General features: G+C 38.4%; 1 protein-coding gene across 6 annotated transcripts in view; it reads left to right on the plus strand.

Moving 5' to 3' along the window:
* Positions 1-12427, plus strand: part of KIF13A (kinesin family member 13A) — a 104839-nt gene that overhangs the window by 38748 nt on the left and 53664 nt on the right. For all 6 annotated transcript variants that reach the window (XM_042048963.1, XM_042048966.1, XM_042048965.1 and 3 more), the window contains 2 exons: positions 1166-1178; positions 7236-7296. In XM_042048963.1, coding sequence (XP_041904897.1) covers positions 1166-1178; positions 7236-7296 — 74 coding nt within the window. The remainder of the gene's footprint in view (positions 1-1165; positions 1179-7235; positions 7297-12427) is intronic.

Here is a 12427-nt window from a genome sequence, read left to right on the forward strand (position 1 = left end):
TACACGCTGGTGAATGAAAGCATGGCTTGGTCCCAGGTGTTTCTGCTCTGAGAATGTAGCCTCTTTATATCTTTGAATTTTGTGTAGTGCATGTATTGCTAAACTTTTCATCCGTATCTTATCTTATATACCGTACTGCATTCTCTGCTTGTGTTGTTTGTCTGTAGACATTTCTCGTTGTGTTTTTCCTCTTCATCCACATTTTCTTTCTTTCCTTCATCCATGCTTTTTTTCCCTTGATGTGAAGAGTGAGTGGAAATTTCTTATTTCAATATATAATTTAAACACATGCCTAAGGTTGTAGCTTTGAGGAATGGCCTAAGTCAGTCTAGTTCTGCACTGTATGTTCACCTCCTCTCTTGCTTTGGCATCAGCGCGCATAGGGCTGCATAGTGAGACAGGGCAGCGATCTCGCTTGAAACCAATCCCACCAGAAAAACCCAAGTTGATTTAATTTATAATGTGGCCATATGCCTCCCAGCAAAAGCATACAAGCATTTAAGGACAATTTGAAGTACTCCGAGCTAGTGTCTTTAGACTGGGGGTTTATCATCCCTGTACTATTTCTGATAGCACTTGTTGGAGTTTGGTGTGAAGGGTGATGGTGTTTTTGCATTGGTTTCTTATGTGCTGTGTGGGCTTTCTGTGGCTGGGGAGAACACAGCCTACACAGGTTTCTTTTTCTTCCTTCTATAATCTCTGCAAGAAACATTTGCTTGACTCTTACCTTGGACATGCTTGTGTAGCACTGCTGAAGTCAATGGGGCTTCATCCTGGCACCTTGGTCTGCCAGTTTGCAGGCTTGGTTTATTAGCCACCAGAGATGGGCTGTGTTTCGTCTTTCATGACAAAACAGATACTTGTCTTCCTTCTGGAATGCAGTTCTGTTAGATTTTTGTAAAGAATCTGACGCTTCCCTTTTCGTGTGGTACTGTATTAGTAATTAAATAATTATTGGTTAAAAATATGTGATGTGTTATTTAAATATCTTCTGATATGATTACTCTTAAATACATTGTGAATTTAAAAAGAAGTTCAGATTATAGTAATGACATACACTGACTTTGTTTCTTTTTTTTTTTTTTTATTTGCTCCCTTCTCTTTATGTGAATGGTGTATTCATGCTTCTCATCACCATTGCTGGGTTTTTTTGCCAATCATCCAGAAAACCACCTAAGGTAAGTATTTTGTCTCTTTTTACATTTTTATCTGCTTGAAAATATTGACCAGTGCAGCAGTATTGGGCATTTGATCACATTGTAGTATGTGATCAAAACAGCTTGGATAAAGGAAAACATACTAAAAAAAAAAAAAAAATCTGTTCTTCAGACTTCCAAGTTAAAAGCTTCATAATTTCAGAAGAATGTATTTTAATCCAACTGACATGCAGGCAAGGCAGATGACTTGTTAAAGCTGTGACCAGGACAAGCTGAAATTTTAATGCAGTCGTAAAACCATTTGGAAGACTGAATAAGTGTTGTGTGTAAAACATTTTATTACAACAGTTCTGCTTAAAAGCTAAAACACTGTTTTTAAAAGGCGACAAAAAACACCTAGTAATAAATAAACCATTTTTGTTTGCACTTGATGATAGCCAGGAATTACTAATTAGTGTAATAGTTGCCAAAGTGCACCAGAATTCACTTGGTAAAGACTGTCTCTGTTTGTAGTGCAGAGGAAGGGTGGGAGACCAAGTGATATCTACCTATTGGGACATTTAATGAAGTTCTTCTGTCACTTGATATACTTAATAAAAGAGAGCTTGATCGTTGTTAAACATTTTTGTAAAAGGAGGAAAACCCTCCTTTTTTCTGTTGTTGTAATTCCACCAAAAAAAATGGTTTTACAAGAACCTTCATTTCCTGTAGTACCTCATTTGTGTCCATTATAGGCAGATAAAGATATTCTGGGCATTATGTAAAAGCTTATGTATGGCCTTTATTTCCTTGATAAAACCAGAACAGCTGCACTCTTGTGCGTAAATGTCACATTATTGTTAGGTATAGTTGGATGGTCATTAATATCCTTAAGCTATAGTGCTGAAATTTATGATGTTATGTGAAATGTTTATCAGATTGAGACAGAAGAAGATTAGTACCATCAGTGGAAAATAGGCATTGCTGGGTTTGTAAAGATGTGATACGACATTTCTTGATTTACACAGTTTTTAGGGTACTGCACACAGTTGATTTTCGAATTAAAAATTCTTAAATAAAGTTTGTAAATATTGGAAGTCTCTTTATCTTTAGTATGCTAGTTTATCATCAGTCATGGATAAATTGTTTTCCCAGTTCAACTTGGTAGCTCAGAAGCTGTGATAGGAAGATTTGTATAAGGATATTAGGGTGCTATTTTGCTATTTCTACAAACATTTAAGCATTTAAGTGCAATTTTGTGACAAGGTAAAACCATTGTTCTGAGCTGAGATCTGTGAGCTGTGTCCCCAGGTCCCTTTGGATTTTTTCTCCCCACTTCTTCAGCCCTGTCGTAGGTCTTGTGTTTGTCATACAGTGACCAACTTTTTTTTTTTTTTCAATTCTTTAATTGCTTCCACTTACATTAAACTTACTGGTGTAGACTCTGTCTGCCAGTTCCTTGTGTATGTCCTTTATTACTTATCTCCATCAGCAGTTGTAAGAGGGATGTAGGAACAGCTGCCTGGTGAATGAAAGCTTCTCCTCCTCAGTTCTCCCTTCCTTTTCTTTTTAGCAACCAGGTAGCCCCATAAGTCACCCAACCTGTCAGACTGACTGCTTCTCAATGAAAGCAAGTTGTGGTTAATTGGCCATCTCTTGATCAGATGGAAATGGCTATTAAACATTGGCCATACATTTGCAACATTTTATAGCTGCACAGACAATGTCTTAGGGATTATGTTCAATCTGGGTAATGCATGCTAAATGCTGGAAGCCCCAGATTCTGCCTGGCTTATACTGAGGATTAGACTTCAAAAGAATAATGAATGTGAAATTAAACTCCTTTTTAAACTAATTATGTAATTTGGCTTGAACTGGCAAGCAGTTAATATTGGATATGGTACTCATTACCTGTAACTTGAATGCATAAACCCTTAAAATTATTAATTCTTCAAGCCACTGATTAGGAACCTTAATGAAAACAAGTTCTGCAGAATGTTGTTTTGCCTTTTTAAGATGTGAACACCCCTTTGGCTGTCTTTTCAGATTCTGTGAGATACTACTGCAGCAGCAGGCACAATGGCTCCTATAGTTTAAAATCTAATTAAAATCTGCAATTTCATTTTAAAGCCACAGGTACAGATGAATTTGAGACAAAACTCCAGATTTTTCACTGACATAAGAGATGGATGCATGGGCCTGCATCCCAGTTTGCCTTGTTGAAGAAGCCATAACCTCCAGTTGTCTCCTTAGCAGAATAACCAGCTGCTCTCCTAAACTGCTGCAGGTGTTTGCTGAAGCAATCAAAGCCTAGTATCTTTTGTTTTTCTTAAATGTTGTGGTTACCAGAACAAATATTTTGTACAATTTCTAATAGTTGCTAACACTCCCAAGTATAGTTCCCTGTAACCTAGAAATGGCCTACTTAACATTTTGTAATGTGCATGCTTACAATGACTCTGGATACAGTAGTACCAGGATCCAACAGTTCCCAGCTAGTTCTTTCTCATTAATTTCCATTTTTATGTAATTGTCCTGAACGTACCCAGTTCATCCCTTCATTCAAAATCTTTGGTTTATAACCTTCTACCTTACTGTGGCAGGTTTCTGGCAGCTTCCTTTTATCTAGCTTTTTCTTTTAGATGCTAGGATGAGTATGAGATACAGAATCTTGCAGAAAATAAGAAAATTTTAAGGCTTGTTTAATTCCCTCTCTTGTTTAAAAGCCCAGAACATTATTAATGAGAGTAAAGAATACTATTGCACACCTTCCAAAATGTAGTTAAAAACTAAGTCACATAGGATGCTTGAAGTTTAAAAAGTTGTGTTTGTGTCACAGATATCTCTGTTCAAATACGTTTCAGTGGTTTCAATATAGTTGGTAGATACAGCTTTGGTACAAGTTGGTAAAGATTTTTGCTAAAAAGGCATTTTCAGTGCCTGGTAATGCCCAGTTTGAATATTGGCCATTGAGTTTGAGACTTGAACATTAACAGAACTTCTCATGGCTTTGATAGTCATATTTACAGGGGTTAATACCTTCTTCAGAAAAATGGATTCTGGGGAGAAAAAATTAATAAGAAAAAATAATTATTCTGCACACTTCTATCAGAAAAAAATGTAATACCCACCACTTCCATTTTAAGGAATAATAATCAGTGAAGAGAGGAGAAAGAAGAGGGAGCACATTAGATAATACTTAGAATACTTAGTTTTGTCTTCATGGCATAGGTTCTGTGTCTTGACCCCAAGTATGCTTCCATGCTCAATTTGGGATTGCTTGTCCTGCCGTTCTTGCACTGGGCATCAGAAAAATATAAAATAGTTATCTTTTTTGTCATCTTTTCTGTACAAGGGTTACTCTTTCGGTAGGATACTGGCCTACAGATATTACCCATAAAATGCCTTCCTGATGTACATGTTGAAGAGCCTTGCTGATTGGGACCGTGTATCTTGCTCCTGTGTGCCTTATTTTTACCCAGTTAATTCCTGCGTTTGCAATCTGTTTTCCCAAAGGTCTCAGTTGTCCATACATTTGTTTTGCTTGGGTGAATCCTTAAAGTATGGTGGCTGGGAGTGTTCAAGGTTGCTGTTTTGTCATCACTAATCAAAGTAACGTTTAAGTGTTCACCTGCCTGTTCTAATGGAAAGGGGAGTTTTGCTGCAGCTGCTCTGCATGTTTTGCAGGTAGTGCATGCCCCAGCAGTTTCTGCCTTTTTGCCTGACACTTTCTTTTTAAAGTAATCTTGTTACTTCTGTTAGAAGGATTTGGCAATTTTCCAGAAGAGATTTTATAAATAGACCAAGTCCATGCTCTGGCTTTTTATGTTTAGTATGAAAACAAACTAAAAGGCTATATTTACATTTGTTTTATCTTGAGACAGAATTTTTCTCTTCCTATTGCATAATCATTTTTGACCTTTTGAAAACCAGTCTGACCAATTTTTACCATTTAAAAAATATCCCAATAAAATCTGCTTTTCTAAGAGAAACACTTGGCTGCAAGCACATATTTTAGTTTTAAGAGTGTCTTTGCAAGATCAGTGTTTAAATTAGAAGTCATTAAATGATCGTGTCATCATTTTCTGTGTTAACCAAGGGGAAAAAGTGTAGGACAATAGATTAAATTGGCCTACAGTACTGCTGTATTGACATTTAAGTCATTATGCATGAGCAGGTATAGCTGGGTAACCTTTTTAAATGGTCTGTGTGATCCACTGCAGATAACACTTAGTTTTATGGGGGGGAGAATGGGCAGTTTTGGATCCTTACAGAAGGGTATGGGGATTTTTCTTGTGATTTAATTGCTTGCCATTGGAGCGTTGGAGAGACTAGGTATTGTTACCAAGTCCCCTGAGGAAAATCTCCATACAATTGGAATATGAGAAGAGAAACTGTAGTTCTTGGACTACAGAAGTTAGGAAAAGGGTTAGTGTTCTTACTGATGACATGGTTTTATGCCTATATTTGATGATCAAATGCACAAAAAGTAACTTAAAATGCTCCCTGCTTGTGTGAATGTCTGAAGACAAGGTGAAGTAACTGCTGCATTTTACTTGCAGTTTAGTGGCCAAACGACATCTTTGACTCAGTCACATCAGGGAACATCCTGATTCATGATAATGTCTGATTCTATTTGTGCTGCAGTGACTCAGGCCTCCCTGTTAAATTATTATTATTATGAGTTTGTTTTTTCTTCAGAAGGGAATTCCAGAACTCCTCAGTCTTACGGACTAAGTGTTGTCTCTGTATTAAGTCTTCTCTCAGGCCATTTCATGTGTTTTGCATTAAGCTGGAGGAAAGGGCAGGAGGTAAGGTTACTGTCCTAACCTGATGTTACCTTCTGGAATATTTTCAGCAATAGACATCTTGGGAAGGGTTAGATTACAACATATCAGTAGATTACATTGTGTAGCAACTCTGAATAGCAGGGACTTCAAGATGTTCTTCATCCCCAAAAGCCAAAAGAAAATGATCCATCTTCTTCCTCACCTCAGGATTTATCTCTAGGCAATTTACATGTTTTGGCTATCAGAGCCTGTGGCTCTTGTCCTACACTGACATGCATGTTTTGTCTCACAAAGATTACCTGTTGGATGACCAGGCAAAGAAAATCTTGACCCAGGCAAAGTTTTATTAAAAAGGTGGTTTGAGATTTTCCCCACCTCTTGTGCTCCCCCCAAAAAACCCAAACCAAATAACAAAACCAGAATCTATACTGTTAACTAATCCAGAGTCAGTTTATTAATGGCAAAATGTGGAAAATACACTGCAGCTTAAGCTGTTTGTAGCAATCTAAAGCTGTAAAAAACCAATGTTAAATATCTCAAATGTGCAGGAAAAGAAACTTGGATCAAATCTCGATGTGTTAAGTGGTTTTACAGGACACTGTTCCGGGTTTGCAAGCCCTCTGAGCACAATATTGAATCTCGTTCAATTTCTAGCTCACTGGAACTCTTGACTGAAGTGATATTAAATCTTTTCATTAAGAGCAAGCTCTGATAGCTTGTTTCTCTAATAGGACTATGTCTTCTATTTGTAGTTTCCGAGCTTCCTATACTGAGATGCAGTACTGTGCTCTTAGTTTAGGCAGGCAGTCTGATACTATTTATTTGCTCCTTAAGGCAAATGTGGACAGTAGATAGTAATGCTCTTCATTGAGTATCAGAAGTCCATCCCATGTGGATGGACTTTTCTGTGCGTTTGTGCTGATGTCTGCTAAATAGTCATCTGACCCAATTCTGTATACTGAGTCCTTGGGGTGCTGTTTTGTTACTGTTGGCAGAAACATTTGTCAGTGCCTAGAGAAGTGTGGAGTTAATTATTAGGTTTTGTCTGTGTTTTGAAATCTGTATTAGGGGATAGAGTAAGGAGTAATCTGTGTAGTGTGTCATACAGATAGAACAGAAGTATTGAGCTTTGTAACTCTCAGGATTACACAAAAGTGTTCCTGCTGATGAAGCCTTTTTACAGTCTTGATTTAGGATCTGCAGAAATAGTAGAGCCTAGATGCAATTACACTGTCATGGATATGTACTGCTTTAAAAGAAATGTCTTGTAGCTAGAGTTCCTAATTTGTCTTTTTATGTGCTTCTACAGGTGTTTGCCTTTGATCACTGCTTCTGGTCCATGGATGAATCAAACACCACAAAATATGCAGGTAAACTATTTTCTATACATTGGACAGTATAAATAATTTGAGAACTTATGGGAGTTTGGGCCTTTGTTTTGTGGAGTTGGTTTTTTTTTTTTTTGCACTGTGATGCTCAAGTGACTTCTTCACAGAGGCAGACTTACACTTTTAAAGGGATTGAGTCATCTGAGTGCTAGCCCCTCAGCTGAGAAGGAATGCAGTTTTAGGGTGCCTGGGGCACTGTTCAGGAGGGATGCTTTTACATCTAAGCTGTAGTGTTCCTTTTTTTATTACCTGGAAGAGCCTTTTGTGATTGTTGCTGTCACTTAAAATTTCATTTCTGCAGCAGCAATTACTTCTGACTGATGCTAGTGATGAACATGTGTGTTTTTAGTGCTCTGCATCTCTGTGCATGAAAGGGGAATAAAGCGTGTTCTCCTCAGACGGTGTGGTTATCTCAGGTCTTTCAAGTGATTCATAGTCTGACTGTTCAGATCCCTAATGTATTTTGAGCGATCAGCTTTGTGACTCCTTCCTCCCAAAAGCTGGATAATCCACGCAAGAGTGTAATCCTAGCAGTTTTCTCATAACTGGATTTGTCTATTAGTATATTGATATTTTATAAGAGGACTTGTTTTGGTAGAGAGAGCTCTGAACACTGGGATTTCATGACTGTGGTCCATGGAAAGGAAAAAACCCCAGGCATTCAGTTTAGATATTCATATTATGAAGTTTTATGGCCCATAAGAAATCTTGAAGGATAATAGGGTTCATTACCTCAAAGTTTGAGATCAGTGATCTCATAAATGAATTGCCATATACATGTGTTAAAATATATCCCTGACTACTGTAGCCTCTGGTATGAAATGCCAAACCTTGAGGATTGCACTTGGTTATAGATTCTGCTATATTTCTTAATTGCCTGAGCAAAGAGAGGCTACTTCAGGAAAAAAGTTTTTCACTGGTTGAGCTTTCAAGAGCTGTGTTTGCACTGAACAGATGCGCTGCACAGTATTTTTAGTTCAGTCTGGGAGAGCCTTTGGAACCCACAGCACCTTGTTATGTGCCTGCACAGCCCTGTTTCCTTTAAAAGGAAGGAGATGATGGTGTGCACCCATATCTTCACCCTGTGTGCCTCCAGTGTGCACGTGGGAGTTACGCCTGTTAGGTACAGTGTGGCATTAGCCCACTGGCAGAGAAGGGATAGATCTGAGAAACACTCCTAACCTGTTAAACTTGTTTTTGTCTCAGTTGTACCCACCTCCAGGTGAATTCAGTGGGGCTCTAGATGTATTTATTTTTCATTTGAGTCAAAGCTAGATCTCCCTAGCATGTTTCAGAAGTTGTAATTGGATTTGTTTTATCTGAGAACTGAAGTTTTATTATCTGTATGTAGATTACCCTCTTGTTGGATTGGTTTCTAGAAAACTGTGCCTTGCATCTCTTCCATTTTCTTACTGGCCAGAAAGTTATGAGGTGTTTTTTTGCCTGTTACAGTTAATATTCCTGCCTGGGAAAAAAGAAAATCAAAACTGTTTTTTATGTTGGCTTTGGGTTTTTTTGTTGTTTTGCTGCGGGGCGGGGGGGAGTGGGGGGTGGGGAAGGTTGTGTTGTTTGCTGGGGTTTTTTTTCTTGGTGGAAGGCTGTGTGGGAGGCTTTGGTGGTGGTTTTTTTTTCTTTTCAGAAATATGCTAAGAATGTGAGCTTAAAGAGTTGCATACAAAAAACAATGGTTTCACTGATTTTGTTGTTGTGTTTGTTGTATGGTCTTGAAGCTGTCCTGTGGCTGCCAGCCCTTATGTTTTAGAACATAATGAATTTGATACAATATCAAAATAAAAGTAATTGAAAACCAAACCCAAAGTGTTTCAGGCTTAAGTTACTGGGTTGTTGGCTTGTTCACCTGCTTGTGCATGAGCTGATGCTTCCTATACAATGGTAGCATTTCTTGGTTTAGGTCTGACAAACCAAATGCTGATATGGCAATATTTCATTTTTTATATATTATTAATATTAAGACTCCTCAAGTCTGTTTCACAGCTTGGCCTCAATGACTGTGCTTTTTTGTTAAGAAAAAAAAAAAATTATGTTAACTGGATTTGGTTGGGATTTCTGATAGCTTCTTTGCCTCATGGAACAAACCTCCATTGTCCTAGGCACCTTGCAAATATACATCTTGTCTTACATCCAGAGACTGTTAATTCTGTAACAGTCTTTGGTATAATCTTAGAGTCCAAACAAGCCATCTGGCCACCTGACCTTTTGAGCTAAACTGGTATCTTGTGGATGCTGCACTACAGAAGGAATCCTGATCTGGAAGCTAGGTGCATTAAACACTCCTTGCCCAAAGTAGCTCTCTGTGGATGTGTAAGTTTAATGTCACTGGCAAGAGCAGGGATTAGTTGCAGAATTAAAAGGAAACACGTGTAAAGCTTGAAAGCTAAGTCCAGAGTGCTCGAAAATTTAAGCTGAAGTAAAATTCTTAAAAAGGCATGTGTGACAAATTTAGTTTCTTGAAAAACCCTTTTACCTGTATCACAGAGATACAGTGGGAGATGATACAGTGAAAGGTTTAGCAAGTACTAGGCTACCCTATCAGTCATTGCTCTCTGTGCAAAATCAAAATGTGCTCATCTGGCATTGTGTTGAATAAATATATAGTTGTGTATATCACACTGTATTAAAGATTTTGCTGATTGATGGATGGGACATGAGAACACACAGAATGGTGTGCACCACAGGCAACATATGTGGATAACTCTTCCTTGTTGTTTTTTTAAATGCCCACAAACCCAAAGTTTGTCTACTCCTGGAAATGCACATTTGTTACAGGCTCTTTAAAACTATCACACATGGTCAGACTGGCTTTATTTCTCACTTTATTGATTAATCTATGGTACTACCATCACTTACTAATACTGTTCACTGAAGAGCAAGGTTCCTGTTTGGATAAACTTAATTCTCAGGCTCTGGGGATGCAGGGCTGACCCTGAAATGGTATTTAGCCATCTCTTTCTGTTGTGAGAGATCTTCACCTTATCTGGCTGAACATCAAGGCTTATTTTCTTCATACTAATTTACTTTCTGTGCTCAAGTTCAGGAAGTACCTACCTTATCTTTCCAGGACTTGAAAACCTAGGTATACTGTTGCTGTTGGCAGCAGAATTGCTTTTTTAGCAATTTTTTTTCTGTTGAAATGGAAACTGCATTCTAAAACTCTAAATGATCCAGTGATATCACCAACAGAAATAGTTAAGGAAACCTTTGTGTGACAAAAAACTTCTAGAGGGCATCTTTGAAGCTGTCCTTGCAAGACTATCTCTCATAAAGACAGCAGGGTGTCTGGAGTACAGAAGAGAATTAAACTCTTCACAAGACTTTGTGGAACTGGTGCTCTGATCTCTGTCTCCCAAGATGAGGGGGCTCTTAACAACTTGATATCCTGTGTTAGAGAGACCCTGTCCAACCTGTCCTGGAACACTTCCAGGAATGGGGTCTCCACAGCTTCTCTGGGCCACCTGTGCCAGCGCCTCGTCACCCTCATAGTAAATAATTTTTTCCATGTATCCCATCTAAGCCTACACTCTTTCAGTGTGGGAGGCTTTTTGTTTGTTTTTTTGCACTCAATACTGATCCCGTGCATTTCTGAAAAGTTTGTGTCTGTGTCATTCCAAGCAAGGAATGGTTTATGCTGATCATCACGTGCTAACTTCTGCACCTTTTTTCTGATGTTTTTTTTTTTTTTTTGAAAGACATAGTTGAGTGTTTGGTGAAAATATGGATCTCTTATTGGAAAGGGGTGGAAGAGAAGTCAATGAAGTAGTTTTTGAGGAGTGAGGGGAATTTGGTTGTAGGACGGAATGAGTTTGCCTTGATCTGAAAGAGGGATGAGCTTTGTCTATAGGCTGCAGTAGAGGTGTTTTGAGAATAAGCAAAACAGCTTATTACCATCTCTTCTTGACTTGAATGGGTGAAGAGTCAGTTCATGGAAAAAGGACACACCTACTTGCCTTGAAAAGCTCACAGAGACAAATAACTGCTCAGCATTTTGGTGAAGAGGAGGATATTGAGAAATTCTCAAAGGTGAGAACAAAGAATTCTTTTTACAAGCCTGGACAACAGTAAGAGCCTTTTGAAGTGGATTTTTAAAAGGAAGAGAAGAAACCCTTCAGTTTTGGAAGGACTCAAGAGATGGCATAAATAACTACTGCAGCACTTAAGCAGGTCCATTCCTGGGACCCCAGACTGTATCAACTTGACCGTGGATTTTTCATAACTCCCTAACCTGCATCATGTTTGGCCTGAAATCTCAGTTGTGTGTTTCTACAGCCTATGTTGTCCTGAAAGGCCATACACCTGACTTTGAGCTAAGCTGTAATTTTATAGGAAATATGTATGCTGACTGCAGCACTTTCTTTTTTAAAAGGAAGCAAACCAGGCAATTGGCTTAAAGAACTCTGCCCTTCTACCCTCATGAGAGATAGTGAGTTGTGGATTTTGAGCAGACACAGGTGTCTTGTCTATTTGTAGTTTTGACTTAACATTGAAGCTGTTCCTGGTCTGCAAGAAGAATTCACCAGACTTTGCTTCCCTTTCCTCAAAAGGATGAGCAGGGGGGAGATCCTGGCCTGTGAGAACTGGCAGCTCATTTACTTACCTGTGGCACCCTGGCAGCCTTGGGCATGCTGCCCCCAGCTTGCCCCTGTTCTGAGCAGAAGGTGGGAGAGAGGATGGATGTTTCTGGCCTTTAATTGCCTCTGTAAGATGCTGTGTTGTCTTAGCCAGCTGGAAGATTGAGAATTCCAATCTTAATGACAATAAGGGTTAGTGTAGGGGAAATCCTCCTGTTAAGCAAATTTTTTTTTTTTTAAATTTCTCCCATTTGATGAAAATTAAGTAATAAGTTAAAACCCCTGCTTACCTCTTTAAATGCCAGCCATCTGTGGAAGAAAAAAAAAAGTATGAATTGCAGGCAGTACAGATTTATTTAGCAAAACAGAAATGCAGCAGTATAGGCACTGGATCTGCATTATTTCTTTTGACTGTAAGCGCATATGGACATAATTCTGTATAATACAGAGTTTGTAATCAGTTTGCAGACCCACTAATAAAATTCATGGGGGAAGCAGTGAGGTTTCTTAATGAAAAATAGAAAAAT

Source organism: Corvus kubaryi, unplaced genomic scaffold, assembly GCF_017639235.1.
Source record: "Corvus kubaryi isolate FWS band 111438036 unplaced genomic scaffold, C.kubaryi_AGA036_p1.0 69, whole genome shotgun sequence".
In the NCBI taxonomy this organism is placed as follows: Eukaryota; Metazoa; Chordata; class Aves; order Passeriformes; family Corvidae; genus Corvus; species Corvus kubaryi.